This window comes from Armigeres subalbatus, chromosome 2, assembly GCF_024139115.2.
Source record: "Armigeres subalbatus isolate Guangzhou_Male chromosome 2, GZ_Asu_2, whole genome shotgun sequence".
NCBI classification, from domain to species: Eukaryota; Metazoa; Arthropoda; class Insecta; order Diptera; family Culicidae; genus Armigeres; species Armigeres subalbatus.
In genome coordinates this window covers 193,194,084-193,211,527 of record NC_085140.1, presented here as the reverse complement: position 1 = coordinate 193,211,527, position 17,444 = coordinate 193,194,084, and the positions used below count along the sequence as shown (strand labels likewise).

The 17,444-nt window shown below is 41.3% G+C and overlaps 2 protein-coding genes across 3 annotated transcripts in view; both read right to left on the bottom strand.

Moving 5' to 3' along the window:
- The window catches only part of LOC134211437 (phosphatidate cytidylyltransferase, photoreceptor-specific-like), an 83,468-nt gene extending 71,222 nt beyond the window's left edge, over window positions 1-12,246 (bottom strand). The window contains exon 1 of the mRNA XM_062688288.1: window positions 11,454-12,246. Coding sequence (XP_062544272.1) covers window positions 11,454-11,585 — 132 coding nt within the window. The 5' untranslated portion in view covers window positions 11,586-12,246. The remainder of the gene's footprint in view (window positions 1-11,453) is intronic.
- Window positions 12,247-12,716: 470 nt separating this feature from the next.
- Window positions 12,717-13,471, bottom strand: LOC134215676 (uncharacterized). Of its 2 annotated transcripts, none has more exons than XR_009980265.1 (2): window positions 13,192-13,471; window positions 12,717-13,082 (listed from the first exon to the last, which is right to left on the bottom strand). XR_009980265.1 is itself a non-coding variant. In XM_062694810.1 (2 exons), exons 1-2 carry the CDS (start codon window positions 13,389-13,391, stop codon window positions 12,880-12,882), a joined length of 396 nt encoding a protein of 131 aa, XP_062550794.1. In that variant the 5' UTR covers window positions 13,392-13,471; the 3' UTR covers window positions 12,717-12,879. The 2 variants fall into 2 exon arrangements, 1 of the variants encoding a protein (XP_062550794.1); XM_062694810.1 differs by having other exon boundaries at window positions 12,717-13,075.
- Window positions 13,472-17,444: the final 3,973 nt, after the last annotated feature.

Below are 17,444 nucleotides of genomic sequence, written 5' to 3'. Positions count from 1 at the left end.
TCGTCCGTCTAAAATGTAGCCCCTAATTATTTTATATCCGTTACATATGCAAGTATGCATTTTGTTTTGTTAGATACGATGGGATTTGCATATAGTGAATAAAATATAGATGTTGATTCCAAAAAGCTCTAAGATACACTTTTAGTGGGGGAGGGAGGTTGTTAACCAAAAATTCAAATTGATAGAAATTTAAAAAGATAGTAAGGGTCTGTTCATGATGTATTCTATATTGCTATGTATAAATAATACGCCGATGACATTATGCAATACAAAGAAAATTCACAAACGATGGAGCTCCAGTTCAGAAATGAGCCCACAAATCCTTAAACATAAAAGTCTTATAAACTACATGGCTCTCATAAAAGATAAAATCTCCAATTATGATAATCTAAAAAATTAAGAAACTGGAATTAAAGTCCCGTTGATCATAAGGCTCTTCAAAAAGGTCGAAAACCCTCTCCCTGGAATAAAGAAATCTCTATGCAATCCAGAACTTCGCTTCAGATTCTCGGTATATTTATCAAGTACTACCGCAAAGTAAGTAGAATGAATATAAACGTGTCAGAAAAATCTTATCCCAAAATTTTAGAAATATGAACTAATCAGTTTTTTGGTGATTGCAGAATCCCGAAATCCTAAGAAGAATTGCTTTCAGAACCTCGAAAATGGAACAAAAAGCTCCGCTCAGAGCAGATTCGAACCTAAGACGTCCTGAATGAAAGGCCTGAATCAAGACCTCACCTCTATAAACGCGAAAAATGTGCACAACATGCTTCAATTTTTCAATCATATCTTCATTGAAGTTTGGTTAAATTCTCTTATTCGAGATATGAATAACAAGGCTGGGAAACGTGAAGAATCAACAATAGTTTCCCTAGCAACCCGTTCATTTACCCAAGCGTAGCATTCTCGTGTGCAAGCGCACATGTTTGAACCCAAGTTTAAACTCAATGTTTGAACATTGTACATTGCGCCTGGGTGTATCGGAGTTCAGGCTCGTGTTCAGATTGCTGTGCAAGTTCGAACATAGCAAGCAATGTTTGATTGGGTGCACAAACTTAGGTGAACATCTCACACATGTTGCACCTTAAAGACTGATATGGAGAAAAAAAACAACAAACAACAAACAAAAACAAACAACAAAAAAATGAGTGTTTTTGTGAAAAAAAAAAATGACAATTTCAACACTTGATTTTTTATTGAAAATAATCAAAAATGAAGAAAAAAATGTTTTTCTAGTAAAACTATTGTTTAATAACGTGTTGAATAATTGTAAATAATTTGGTCTATCGTGCAAAAAGTAATATAGGGGAACTGCTCCTTGAATTCATACCATGTACCCAAATCAATACCATTCGAAAACAAAGAATTGGTGCGCTAATTGTTTTGTTTCTCATTTTTGTGATTTTTTTCAGCAGTGAGCACGCCGGAAAACAACAAAACACGACACAAATTGAGCCTAAATTGCCTGTTTTACGAATGTTATTGATATAGGAGCATGTTATTAATAATGGAACAGATACCCTACATAAAATTGTATGATGCATATAAGCACCACTGGGTGCACGGCGTGCTTAAAATCAACGAGGAAAAAAAATGTCTTTGTTTACATTCTGTCTGGATTTGTTGTTAACAGCCACATCGTTGCATCCGGAAAATGAATTTGAAGGGTTCTTCGATGAGGAACTCAGTGCTTTGAGTGGATTCCAAGAGGGTACTGATGAAGTAGCCAGGATTCTTAAGCAAACTCCGAAAACAACAGTATCCAGAAGTAAGTTTTTCCGACTTTCAATTTCCTTTACTAGTTGAATACTTGAAAGTTTGATTAAAGATGCTGATGTTATTCACCTCGTCATCGTTCCCGAAGGGGACGAATCGGATGTCGAGAATTTAGATCTGAGTGACGATGAGAATGAAGTAGATCAGTTAAATCCTCACGCACTTCCGTTACCGGATAATATCGAATTGTTTGATTACACGTCTGACGGGGATGAAGCAGAGACGGTACTTGTCGAGACGCAACCTTGTTTTCAGCAAAAGGTTGTAGGAACTCGGACCAAAGGTCGTAAGGAAAAAAATAATCGACAACCAGGAAAACCTCAACAAAAACAGTTAATTCCTGAATGGTGCAAAGGTGATCATACGTCTGTGAATCCTCCGAGCTGTGATAGCAATTATCATGCCCCTCCTAATAAACCTATGACCCCGTATCAATAATTATCCTGGATAAAAGTATTATAGACAACATTGCTCACGAGACAAATAAATACGCGCAACAGAAATAAAGGATAAAGGATAAATAATAATAAGAGGATAAAGCGATCACTTCAGGAGAAATAGAGCAGTACTTGGGAATGCTGCTAATGATGTAAATTGTAAAAGTTCCATCTTTCCGAATGTATTGGGCTGCTGATACTAGATACGCTCCTATCGCCGATGTTATGTGTCGCAATCGTTTCGAAGAAATAAAGCGATTTCTTCATTTCAATGATATTTAACTCGTCAATGAAACTTCGCGGAGAACCTGGGTACGATAAGCTTTTCGAGTTTCGCCCTTTCATTGATGCAGTACGAGCAAATTTTTTGAAAATCGAACCCGAAAATCGAAAATCGAATTTGAACAGAGCATTGACGAAATCATGGTCCCAACGAAAGCCAGGTGCAATATTCGGCAATATAATCCAAACAAGCCACATAAATTTGGAATCAAAATTACTGGAAGGGCAAGTAAAAGTGGATTCCTGCATGATTTTGAAGTGTATGAAGGAAAGAGCAATAATGACGCTGCTGGTACATGGGGAGTGAGCGGAGATATTGTTTTGAAGCTGGTTTCGTCTTTAGAGCAACATAAACACTTCCGTTTGTTTGCCGATAACTGGTTCTCTTCTTATGCGGTGGTGAAAGAATTACAAGAAAAAGGATTCGAGTATACTGGTACGATCAGACGGAATCGTATACCCAACGTTACAATGAAGTCGGATGAGTTGAAGAAAGATGGACGTGGTTCTCACGATTCTTGGATTTCTGACGACGGGATCAAAGTCGTCAAGTGGATGGACAACAAAATTATTCATCTCATATCTACATATGGCGATATTCAACCGGCCGATATGATAAAATAAAATAAAATATAATATACTTCTTCCATATATTTCATATTGCAGGTGAAGCGATGGTCTGCAAAGGAAAAACAGTTCGTCGAAATCGAGAGGCCAGCAGTCGTCAAGGATTACAACCAAGCTATGGGAGGTATTGATCTCAACGATCAATTGGTGGCAATTTATCGTACTAACATCGGCACGAAAAAATACTATCTTCGAGTGTTCCATCATTTCTTGAACGTTTGTGTGGTTAACGCATGGCTCCTTTATCGTCGCCACTGCTTCCAAAGAGGTGAAGAAAGACACATGACATTGCTTGAGTTTCACCGTTTTTGGATGTTTCTGCATACATACTTTTTTGCATATAAACTTCCAACAAGTTTAGCACCGCCCAAACGTTGATCGATTTGGCTGAAATTTGGTCCAGAGCATCAAGGCATCAAATAGAATCGAAAAAGAGGGCGGCCCATCAAAAAAATTGTAAAAAGTTTTTCCCATACTAATTTGAGCCACCCTATTGGATATCCTACACAGAACATATCGTCCAAGAAACGCTGTTGTAACAAACTTCGTAAAATTTTGAAGTCGTTTTTGTCATTTTATTGTCGGAGTCAAAAAAAATGTCAACTTTTATGCTATTTAGATGTCTATTGTCATTAATGGGCGCTCAAAATCTACCGACGCCGTTTTTTTAATTACATGGAACATGTTGCCCAATGCTTCATCGTAGAAACTTGAAGGAATACGGTGCGAACGAGACTGAAAGGCGTGTTGACAGTAGTCCAACGGTTACTTCGTTAACACCCCCTCTCGTTGGAATATTCCTAATTGTTCCATAGTTCTTCGAATCGTCCAGGGTCCAAGGATTTGGTGAAGATATCAGCTAACTGTTTGTTGCTAGCAATCGGTTCCACCAGTAGCCTTCCTGCAGCGACATGGTCTCGAAGGAAGTGATGCTTGATATCAATATGCTTCGCTCTCTTGCTTTCTACGTTCTTAGCCATGCCGATACATCCACGGTTATCTTCGTATACCGTCACTGGTTCAATCTTCTCAGCCATATTGCCTCATATGCTGCAGCACTTAACGCCACGTATTCTGCTTCACTTGATGAAGTTGAAACTGTTGTCTGTTTCTTACTAGACCAAGCCACGGTTGATCCAAATACCTTAAAAACAAAACCGCTTACTGACTTCCGGTCCTCAGTATCAGTAGCCCAGTCTGCGTCGGAGAATCCAATTAAAGGCTTTGCTCCAGAATCTGGCGTGAATGTGAGGGAAAAGTTTTGTGTCCCTTTTAAATAACGTACTATTCGCTTGAGTGCCGTCCAATGCTGTAACCCAGTCTGCACTTGGAATCTCCCCAGGTATCCAACAGGGAAGCTAATATCCACTCTAGTAGACACCATTATATACATCAGGTTCCCGAATAGTTCTCTATATGGTTCTGAAATACCTTCGGATTCTTGTCGATTAAGTTGCAACCAGAGCGTGAAATATTCATTTTCATGAAGCTACTTCAGTCCGAATTTTGACAAACATCGCATGATTATTCAAAACATAGAATGAAATAGTCAGACGACTACTCCACGAACTCATTCATTCGACTGTCACTGAGTGTGTTTACTATGTGCAGAAAAAAACATTAATTAGCATTGTTTATATTAATGTTTACCGTTGAAAGTGCCTCACGGATGCAAATCGGATTCAGTTCTATGTGATAAATTACTTCACTCATTTAAAACGTGTTTAGATTTCAGATAATTTATCAGCTTGTAAAATGTGCATAATTATTCTATGACTAATATTCAATCGAATATTGACAGTCCAGTGCTGACTATGAATGCGTCTGAAAGTGAGCTGACAAGTGAAGAAAGGTGGACTTCACCAAAAAATTTCGATTATTTTACACTCCATAGGAGATCTCGATGGATTGCATTATGACATGCCAAACTTGTGGAATATCTTCAATAGACTTCCTCCTTGAGACAAAGTCAATCTTCCTCTTTTTTGTTCGTAACGTATCCTCATTCCAAGGAAATGGTTTAGTTCACCACAGTCAGTCATTGAAAACATCCGGGCTAATTCAAGTTTCAATTTCAAAATAGTTGACAGCTTCTTTCCGGCTATCAAAAGGTCATCCACATACAGAACGACGAAAATGGCATCTTCCCTCCTCTCGTCGGTCATGTTGTTTTGAACCTAACTTCAACAGAGATTGATTAAACTTTTCGTTCCAGCAACGCGGAGATTGCTTCAGGCCATATAGGGACACGGCAGGTATTTTCGTCTGCAGTGTTTTGCTGAATCATTATCAGACGACAATGATTGCAATTTGCATGTGAAAACTTTTCACGTGAAAACAGTAGACGAGTTTTCGCCGGCGACAACTTCTCAAATTTTGTACTCAAACGATAATAAACACAAAATTTTCATTCAATCATTATTCTTTACTAATATCAGCTAATTGTCAACAGTCACGTTATATCTTCTATTTAGCGTTATGGTTTCATGGTAGTAAGGAAAAAGAGTTCAAAAAGTAACGGTAAATGCTTCAAACCAAGATACGATTTTCAAACGATTTTTGATCGCTGGCGAGCTTTAATCACTTGATTATTTAAAAGTAAGATCGCGGGTGAGTTTGATCTTTCCCGATTTTTCGAAAATTTGATTTTTTCCCATCCCTGTTCGTCTGTTCGTCATAGTCTCGAAAACCAATAAAAGAGACGCTTTTTTGTAAAACTCATACGTACCAAATCGTAAGCTCAGGAGATACGTTCTGCTATAGTGGAGTTCTAGCAAATGGACGTTGCTTTCGTTGGTTTTAGCCCCTACGACGATGGACGGAAATACCTGCCGTGTCCCTAGTGATTCCAATAGTTGATACACAACACCGGATCTCGTATTGATGCCGTCCGGAACCGCCATGAAGATTTGTTCCTTCAGATCGCCATGAAGGAACGCTGTCCTGACATCCATTTGGTGTAAATAGAACCCTTTCTGAACCCGGACTGCTAATACAATACGAATTGTTTCCAACTTTGCAACAGGCGTATAAGTTTCAGTGTAGTCAAGGCCAGTGTTGGTAAAATCATTCATAAAACTCAATCATCGAGCGCTCCCGCGCGAACTAAATCGTTTGCGAGTTTAAAGGAATGCATCACGTCTGAGTTTTTCGAGCTAAAACGCATAATTTCACTCATTTCCCAAAAAAACATTTCGCTCCAAAAAGTGTTTAAAATCAATTTGAAGGCAATTTATTGTTTACACACGCAAGAGTATCCATTGTTCTATGTGTTGAACGTTAATTTACTGTTAATTTACGAAGGAGAACAAAAGAAATCCTACGATGATTCACATGGATGATTCAACTCAGCCATGATTTTTTAGGTGCCGAGTTGGGTGCGTTTCAACTCACGCTTGATTTGAATCGTTCATGAGTTTTGAGATTTTGAGTTTTTCCCAACACTGGTCAAGATAGGCTTTCTGTTTGAAACCTTTGACGACCAGTCTCGCTTTGTGTCGAATATTATTTCCATCTTCATCTTACTTTGTGCGAAAAACTCACTTTGACTGGAGTGGTTTGTCCCCGGTCGGGCAGGGTACCAGTTTCCACACCTTGTTGGCCTCAAGCGATTTCAGCTCTTCATCAACTGCAGCCAGCCATTGATCTCGGTCATTACACGCTTTTCCAATTCAACGTAGGATACAGGAGGATCTGAAGAGGTTAAAATCGTCCGGCAGAGGTTGCTCGGAATCCGGTTAAAAAATCAAGCAACTTACCTGGAAGCCTGCGCTCCCGTTCACCACGCCTAGTGTTAGATTGTGATGAATCGTCAGTCAGTTTATAAATCAGGAAGTTTGGAAAAGCGGGCATCGAGCGGCTACCTTCTACCAAAACTGTTTCACCACCAACGAGCTGGGAACCGGGGCGACGACAGCCATCAACGCAAGGATGTGCAAGCTGAGGATAAAAGGCCGATTCTTCAACTATAGCATCATCAACGTGCACAGCCCACACAAAGGGAGACCCGACGACGAGAGAAAAGCGTTCCATGCACAGCTGGAGCACACATACAATGGATGCCCACTGCGGGACGTCAAAATCGTCATCGGTGACATGAACGCTCGGGTAGGGAGGGAGGAAATGTATAGACCGGTCAACGGCCAACGATGCATAAACTTTGCAGCCTCCCGCAGAATGGTAGTCCGAAGCACTTTCATCCCCCGCAAGAATATCCAAAAGGCCTCATGGAAATCACCTAATCAAATAACGGAAAACCAAATCGACCACGTTCTAATGGACGGTAAATTCTTCTCCGACATCACGAACGTATGTACTTATCACAGTGTGAATATTGAATCGGACCACTACCTCGTTGCAGTATGTCTGCGCTTAAAACTCTCGACGGTGTACAAGGGGCAGCAGGGACTATGTCCAAGGGCTTGACGACCCCTCCCCATGGCCACTGCGAGTTAGGGGGCCTGCCTAGGATGTGGTGGGGTTTGACAGTGGGCTCTGTTAAACCTCTACAAAAAGCTGCATGTGTCCATAAGCAGGCCCTATCAAACCCAGTCAACACATGAACGTATATGGTGTCGTGTAGGATGCTGAAGTGCAGGCGATAAAGGTACTTTTCCACACAACATGTATGTATATCGTCTCCAATTTAGCATCTTGTATTGCACCATGTGCGATTTTATGTAGACTGGGAAGCGACCGTGTGCCGCTCAAAGCGAACAAGCCCAACACGAGTGCCAACCGGCACATCAGGATTAATACCAGTGAGATCCTGATTACGGTATACTGGTCAAGGCAAGTGACACACACACGCGCGCGAAAGTAATGCAAAATAAACGACATGTAAAATGAACGTAAACTTACATTCTTACCTAACGTCAAATAGAGATAAAATAAGGGTTGCTGAATAACATTAGCTTTCCGATTACTATCAATTATTTTCAATTTTAATCCCGTTTCTTTTTTACTTTTCTTACGTTAATGAAATGATAACGCGGGCGCCTAATCCGAAATTCAAATGAACAATCGCTCACTTTGAGCGATTGATTGTTTATTCTCGCGAAGAATGAACAATTGAACAAATTAAGGAAATGCTAATACTGCTGTGTAGAAGTTTCATAGGTCACATCACTTTCCATGGTGAATCCCGATCTATGTTACTGATTACCCCACCCAACTAACACTACTTCCTTCCCGTGGTAAATGTGGAGATGCAGAGGTATTCTCGGTCTCTAGTAGCAACAATTACCACACACTCACATTCCCTCCCTTTCCCAACTGACTGTAAGGACTTGGCCGGCGCCGTTATTGATCAACATTTGCGAGCTGCTGAAACGTGCACTTCGAGAATAGTTGGTAAATCCCAACCACTATTCACTTGGATCGTAGTGCAATTTGCACCAGTTCTGATCAATCACGGAGTAGCAACCATTGATATGTACAGTCAGTCTAAGCTAAGCTAAGCTTAAAACTCTCGACGGTGTACAACACGCGTCGGAGTCGTCCACGGTGACTAAACATTGGGCGGCTACAAGACGGTAGACTAGCCCAAGACTACGCACAGCAGCTGGAAGTGGTATTCCCAATGGAAGAGCAGCTAGACGCAGCATCTCTTGAAGATGGCTGGAGAGATATTCGACCCGCCATTGGAAGCACCGCAACCGCTGCACTAGGCACGGTGGCTCCGGATCAGAGAAACGACTGGTATGACGGCGAATGTGAGCAGTTAGTTGAGGAGAAGAATGCAGCATGGGCGAGATTGCTTGACAAACGGGCGCGGACAGACAACAGACAAAACTCGATTTATCGGAGGAAAAAGCGCCATCAGGAACATCGAGACCGTGAAGAGACGGAGGAACTGTACCGCGCTAATAACGCACGAAAGTTCTATGAGAAGTTGAACCGTTCACGTAAGGGCCACGTGCCACAGCCCGATATGTGTGATCCAATGGTGGCGACAGTACTACGAAGAGCACCTGAATGGCGATATGGCAGACAACGGTGGCGGTATGGTAACGAACCTACGAGCACGCGCGCAGGACACGCGACTTCCGGCTCCGAATCTCCATGAAATCCAGAAGGAGATTGACCGGCTGAAGAACAACAAAGCCCCTGAAGTTGAACAACTACCAGGGGAGCTTTAAATAGCGGTGTAAGGCATTGGCTAGAGCGCTGCACTGGGTCATTACCAAGATTTGGGAGGAGGAAGTTTTGCCGTACGTACTTTGGACTCCGCAATACGCTCCGATCGAATAGAGTTCGCCGACGTACCAAACTGACAATCTACAAAACGCTCATTAGACCGGTAGTCCTCTACGGACACGAGACCTGGACGATGCTCGTGGAGGACTAACGCGCACTTGGAGTTTTCGAAAGAATGGTGGGGTGCAGATGGCGGACGGTACGTGGAAGAGACGAATGAACCACGAGTTGCATGAGCTGTTGAGAGAACCATCCATCGTTCACACCGCGAAAATCGGACGACTGCGGTGGGCCGGGCACGTACCCAGAATGTCGGACAGTAATCCGGTTAAAATGGTTCTCGACAACGATCCGATGGGCACGGGAAGGCTAGGTGCGCAGCGGGCAAGGTGGATCGATCAGGTGGAAAATGACTTGCGGACCCTCCGTAGACTGCGTGGTTGGCGACGTGTAGCCATGAACCGAGCCGAATGGAGAAGACTTATATACCGCACAGGTCACTTCGACCTTAGTCTGAATAAATAAATAAATAATCAAAATAATAGAATTTCCAAAGAAATTTCTATAGAATTGTTTTTTGAGAGAATTTTAAGAGGGATTTCCGGAGAAGCTCGTAGAAGAAAAACCGGAAGAATGTATGTAAAAAAACCCGTAATTTCTTTACAACATTCGGTAGGAACTCCTGTAGAAAATTCCCGGAAAATTCTGCAGCATCTTCAGGAGAATTCCGGCAGGAACTTCCGGGGGAATTTCGGAAAGAATTTTCAGAGAATATTTTTGGAGGAATTTTTGAAAGAGTTGGAAATACTTTGGAGGAAATACCCGTATGAACTTGTCATACGACGAATTCGCACTGTCCCATTTTAATTTTACCAGATTTAACAGATACGTATTTCTACCGCAATAGTCAGGCCCTCTTCAGTAACTCGTAATTGACTCGGCTTAATAAATAATCTTCAAAGTAACTTTTTTACCCATATGAATTTTCCGGGTTATTTATGGTAGAATTCGCAATTGAAATTCAATAAACATTTTTGGAAGAATTACCGAGGGGGAAAACGCGGAATTCTGTAGCGTCTTTAAAGTAATTTACAAATAGTTTTCGGAATCATTTCTGAAGAAACTCCAGGGACCATTTCAGGAGAATTCGAGGGAATTTCTTGTCTAATTTTCCCACGCAATTTCAAGGGCATTTTTGAAAGAATTCGTGGAAAATATTCTGAAGGAAAGAAAGGGGAAATCTATGGAAGATGCCTAGGATGCCTGTTAAGGAACTCCGGGGGAACTTCTGTAGGAATTCAAAGAGGAATTCCAAAAGGAACTTCCGGAGGAATTCGAGGAGGACCTTATAAAGAATTCAAAAGGAAATACGACAGGAATTGAAATGATGTTTCTTCATCATCAACATATAAACAAATGTGAAGTAAAATTAAAAAGCATTGTAATGTCAAGAAATAAAGAAAAAAATAACGAAAATTGAAAAGTTCACATTGCCTGTAACCTTTCTATAATGTACAAAAAGTCATTTCGAGGTGAATTACCTAGCCTCGGTTGAATTGAAGCTATAGAAATTTATGATAAAATATAGGGCGCTATAATAGATATACAACTCAAATTACGAAACCTTCTACTGCGAATTACGCTAAGCAAAGTTTCCTTTTGGTTATCGATTGGCGATTGTCATACAAGTGGAAATCCGGTAGGAATAAATCCAATTAAGATAATAGACACGCACGCTGTCCTTCTGTCAGCTCAGCTGAGTGCACAATGTCCTTTTGTTAAACTCCATAAATAAATTGAATAACCTACAGCAGGTTCGAAATATTTCTATTTCGTTGATTGGCTCAGAAAACTTCCAACCGAACCGATTCGCAACTCAAAACATCGCTTCGCTATGATGAATGAACGAAACCAAAATAAATATATACGACTTCAAGCGGACAGGCGCTGTGTGACGATTGGGAAACTGTTCCAGAGAAGTTGTCTACGCGATGGTGATGGGGAAGCAAAGGGAGAGTTACTTTGGAAAAATCGATAAATTTATCCCATCTCGCTGGTCATCGTCAATTTTGCAATTCATACACATTTTCATTATTGATGGACACTCTGCTGACATTGAAATAAACTTACATGATCAGAACTTTCTGCTGTGGTAGATTCCTGTGGGGCCTGTGCGCTAATGTCCTCGGGTTTGAGTTGCGATTCACCCAAAGAATCTCCCTCACCGATGTTTCGCCGCCGTAGTTCCGCTTCTGTGCTCATTTTCAAGCGAAGCGTTTCAACGCAACCTTCTACTGCAAGTTTTAAATTCTTCTATCGCAATAAAAACTTTTCCACTCGAGTGCCTTAGGCACTAGACTCTTCTGAAGCAGAACACTGCACTTGACTTTCCTCGCCAAAACAGAGCACACTTTTCTTGGATGATGTTTTTCACTGGTCACTAAAAGCCTTCTGCGATTCGGACAATACAGAATGGCAAATTCTAGAATAAAACCACCAAACCGGCAACACGCTTTAATTACATTCACTTCAAAACAAATCCAGCTCCGCACGATCTCCAACCAAATTCACTTTGTTTACATTCGGCCCCGAATCGTGAGCAAAACCCGGAATAGAATATCGGCCAACAGGCCAAAGTTCGACCGACAGAAAATTCTTTCGATTTGGATATTATTTTCCACTTGGATGCTCGACGCACTCACACTGGCCTACGTGCCCTCGAATCATACACACAATATCAGCCACTGAAATATTTTTCAATGGCCGTAATCCCGAAACACAATTACTGTACTGATATTAGCACCTTCCCGTACACTCGCGATTATCCATTGACTACCGAACAGCTCACGCTCTTACTCCGTTTAAAGTCAAACTAATGCACTGATTGTTTCTAACTGCGGGATGATTCTGATTGGTTTTTGATGATAAATAAAATACCACCACGAGCAAACTTCAATCGGCAGCGTACTAGAAGAAAACTGGTACTAGATTAAGCAGCTGACTGACACTCTGAGGGGTGATTCACATTTGACATCAAGCAAATCAAGCACACGCTCATTTGAATCTACTCAAAAGTGAGTCAAATTTGACTCACTTTGAAAAAAAGTGGAACAGCTCACTTTTGAGTAACCGTATGTTTACTCACTTATGAGTAATGTAGCATTATGTCAAAATTAGAGTTAGACTTACTCACTTTTTTCCGACTAAAAGTGAGTAGCTCTTACTCACTTTTGGAAATGCTGAGAGCATTTCCCTTGATAATGGAATGATATTTTATTGTAATTAACAAAATGCTATCTACTTCGCCCAGTTTATTTATTGATTTATTAGTTGAAGTAACATATACCATACATTTGAGTTTCTCTCCAACATTACATTCAAATCGAGTTTCAAATAATAACTTAACAATCGTTCCAAGTCAGTTACTAATCTAACAAATCAGTTCATTCTTATAGTTGTAAAAGCATATTCATTTCCAGGAGACACAAATGTTTCAAGTGTTGTCGAAGGTGTTCTTCTAAGGTCGTTGGTGCATCCCGTTTTAGCTCCAGGGTCTCTAGTGATGCATCCCGTTCCAGCTCCAGCTGGTGCTACCTGATAACTCGTTTAAGCCCCTTGCCACGGAGACAGACGCGGGTGTGCTAAGATGTGCCCGGCTCACCAGAACGCCGTGCTCCCGTATGCTACTGAGTACCGCTTGAGCGAAAAATACGTGCGTCGGCGTGCACATCGGAACCGTGTCAGTGACTGTTCTATACGCTGCGAATATAAAATTGAAACATAGTTAAATAATTTTCTTTTACAAACATGCGTACTCACAGCTAGAAAAATATCATGTAACGAGTACTAACAGTTCTTAGCAACTTACTTGAATGTAATAAACAGCTCCTTGTTTCCCATGCTTATTCTCACCGTCTGTCCTTTCTCATCGCCGCCTGGCACTGGAAGATTACACGCTTCCGCTGAAATTTCTGCCCTGTGCCGTACATTCAGCGCATGGAAATTTGATGTGCATTCCCGTACCCTGACAATATATACCGAGGGTCGACTGGCAAAGGCAAAGTACATCACTATTTCGTGGGCACCATCAAAACCATATCGCGTATCAAAGAAATCATCGAATTTGGCTTCGAATCCTCTGTCAGTATTACGAGAATCTTTGCGGGCCATGTCCCGCAAGATCATCACCACCAACTGTAATCATCTTCTCTGCTCACATCATCAAATTTACTTTGAATATAAAAATATAATATATTTTAACAGGAATACGGTACCTTCAATGTCCGGAATATTTCCGAGTCGTTAAAAATCTTTGTTTTTCACAAAACATGCGAGAACATGTTTCACGAAAAATTTTCCAAGTGCTTGACAGTGCAAATGAAAACAATTACGCAAAAGTGAGTAAAGCCTAAAACTCTGCTAAGTGGGTGAAAATTGACTCACTTGCTAAATATATTGTTACTCACTTTTTGACATTTCCATTAAAATACTAAAGTGAGTCATTTCGACTCACTTTTGAGTAGATTCAAATGAGCGTGCATGATTTTTCATAACGACTTATCTAACAATTGGGATGTTTCAAGACAAAATTTTCAAAACGACTTATCTGCTTTTGTAAACAAAGATTCAAACGACGATTCGACGAATCTGATAGCTCTCCCACGCAAACCAACACCATCAACAGGTAGAGGATTCCTTCCTCTACCTATTGATGGTGTTGGTTTGCGTGGGTGAGCTATCAGATTCGTCAAATCGTCGTTTGAATATTTGTTTACAAAAGCAGATAAGTCGTTTTGAAAATTTTGTCTTGGTTTAGGGGTATCGATATTGTTATTTATTTGGAATCAGTAGAAAAAACTGATCCGAACTCTGAACTGCATCCAGCTTTCCACGCTCGGTAATGGCGGCTTGTCGGGGTGCAAAAATCAATCGGCCACTGTACTTTTTGACACTAGCTGGAGGAAAGCTCATTGGCGTTCCTGGGTGAGGGGAAGGGGAAAAAAGCTTTTCGCATTGAGTTTTCCTCCAGCTAGTGTCAAATGCTACTGTTACCGATTGATTTTTTCACACCGACAAGCCGCCATTACCGAGCGTGGAAAGCTGGATTCCAACAAAAGATATTTTAGTTACTAGATAAAGATTGTCGCTGTCGTCGCTGTCCGGAACATCTTTTGCTGGCGAGGATAGGGGAACTAAATGTCAAAGAAGGAAAATCCATACGATTTGACTATTTTTATCTAGTAACTAAAATATCTTTTATTCCAACTGGAACTTGGCCTGCTTTTCAACTTCTACAGTTGCGATTCACTGGTTGGGCCACAACCTCGACCCAAATAACGAATTCGGTTTTTTAGTTGGGTCAACTGCAGGAGGGTGAAACGCCTGTCATCCGCGGTACAATGACACTCTAACCAGCGGCGTGGCCAGAAAATTGGTCTGGGGGGGGTTTTTCTGAACATTTTTTTTAATTCGAGAAGGTTCGAAAAAAAATTCTTCCAAAAATTAAGTTTGGGGGGGGGGGGTGTTATGTCCAAAACCACCCCCGTGGCTACGCCACTGACTCTAACCAACATCGTTTTTGGTACCCAGTTTCTGGGTAGTATACCCGAATTCAGAGCTCTTTTTGGGTGATTGGTTTCTACCAGGGGACTGAAGAGAAGGCTAATACGCCTACCCACCATTCATTCAATATGGCGTACAATGTTTTTGTTTTAATTTCGTTTGATTCATGATAACAAAACTTCGGAAGTACCGACGAGCTATTTTTCGACATAAAGAAGCCATACAGTTTTCGCCAGGAGAAGTTAATTGCCGATAATTAGCACTAACTGCGTACCAACCAATCACCCAAAATGAGCGCTGAATTCGGGTATACTACACAGAAACTGGGTACCAAAAACAAGAAGTACCAAAAACGATGTTGGGTAGAGTGCCATTGTACCGCGGATGACAGGCGTTTCACCCTCCTGGTTTCTACGCAGTTAGTGCTAATTATCGGCAAATAACTTCTCCTGACGAAAACTTGCAATTAGTTGAGGTACATCGAGCCTATTGTGGGGCCCTCCTTAGCCGTGCGGTAAGACGCGCGGCTACAAAGCAAGACCATGCTGAGAATGGCTGGGTTCGATTCCCGGTGTCGGTTTAGACAATTTTCGGATTGGAAATTGTCTCGACTTCCCTGGGCATACAAGTACAGTCGGGATTCGCTGGTTGGGATTTTAATACTTGGGTCACTTTTTAGTTGGGCCTCCGCTGGTTGGGCCATGGCCCAACTAAAAAGCAACCATACGTCAAAATTCAATGTAAACATGGAAAACGGGATTGGGCGTCACTGGACATCATTTGTGATGTTCAAGTCGGTATACACATATTCAAATGGCTGTCAGTTGGCCCAACTAAAAAACCGAATTCGTTAGTTGGGCCGAGGTCATGGCCCAACCAGCGAATCGCGACTGTATCATCGTGTTAGCCTCATGATATACGAATGCAAAAATGGTAACTTGGCTTAGAAACCTCGCAGTTAATAACTGTAGAAGTGCTTAATGAACACTAAGCTGTGAGGCGGCTCTGTCCCAGTGTGGGGATGTAATGCCAATAAGAAGAAGAAGAAGAAGAAGAGACATCGAGCCTATTGTGTTTGCATCCAGCTTTCCACGCTCGGTAATGGCGGCTTGTCGGTGTGTAAAAATCAATCAGTCACTGTATTTTTTGACACTAGCTGGAGGAAAACTCACTGTCGAAAAGGCCTTTTTCCCCTTCCCCTCATCCAGGAACGCCTGTGAGCTTTCCTCCAGCTAGTGTCAAAAGATACAGTGACTGATTGATTTTTACACACCGACAAGCCGCCATTACCGAGCGTGGAAAGCTGGATAGCTTCTTTATGTCGAAAAACAGCTCGTCGATACTTCCGAAGTGTTGTTATCATGAATTAAACGAAATTAAAACAAAAACAGTGTACGCCATATTGAATGAATGGTGGGTAGGCGTATAATTCGGCGTATTAGCTTTCTCTTCAGTCCCCTGGTCAACTGACAGCCATTTGAACACGTGATATTTCGACTTGAACTTTACACATGATTTCCAGTTACGCCCAAATCCTGTTTTCCGTGTTTACATTGAATTTTGACGGAAGGTTGCTTTTTATGGGCCAAACACAATGGATACTGTGGTGATAGGTCTGTGTGCGAGCTATGGTAAAGCTTGGGTTGAGAATAAAGAAGACATTACTATATCGGAGGTGAACTAGCCTTGGGCTAAAAACCTCTTTAATAAAGATTATAATAATAATAAGACATTACTCCGAAGCGGTCGTGTTTGGTGTGTTTCATCGAAGACGGCTAATAACAATAAGACACACAGCTGTCAAATTCTTGCATATACAGTGTAAACATCATGTACACTTGCGCCCCCGAACGACTCCCAGTAACATTATCATGATTGTGTGCGTGATAAACCCAAGCTACATCATATGTGTTCGTTTGCGTTTGATGCAAGAAGAAATGTCAAAACCATTTCTTCTTGCATTGAACATTCCGAACCACGAGCGGTTTCTTTCCGGAAAAATATCTTTTGTATGGATGGTAGCAAACGGTATTTGCGATGATCCAGTGCAACGATAAATCGACGAAATTGAATGGCTGAAACCGACACAACAATTTGGATGTGAACTTTATTAATTAGGTGAGGTACACCGTACGGTATCGTAAAGTAAATTCAGAAAGGAACCTAGAAAAAAATGCAAAGCACTATAAACCAACTAATTTTGTCCCTATTTGATTTGCGTTCAATTATTTTCCGCTATTTACAAAAGAGGATAATGTCGATTACCTTCAAGTGCACGAGCTTCTTTTATGTGGATAAATGGGGGGGGGGGGTGTGCTAAGAATAATTTGTCTTATTTGAATTTATTATCCACTGGCAGCAGATCTCGCAACAGCTAGGAATCCGAACGTGCACATTATTTTCACTAATAATAGTGCTAGTTGTCGTCTGATTGTTTTTCAATTTCAAACAGGAAACGTTTCCCGATGAAAACAAATCCTATCCTGCTGGAAAAAGAAAGATGATTAGCCGTTAGCAAGCTCTCTAGTCCTCGCGCTGTCGAAACAAATTCACACACAC

Coding starts and splice junctions, on each gene's coding strand:
- LOC134215676 (XM_062694810.1), bottom strand. CDS start 13,391: ATGTACTTTGCCTTTGCCAGTCGACCCTCGGTATATATTGTCAGGGTA. Junction 13,076..13,191: donor GAGCTGTTTATTACATTCAA/GTAAGTTGCTAA, acceptor CGCAGCGTATAG/AACAGTCACTGACACGGTTC.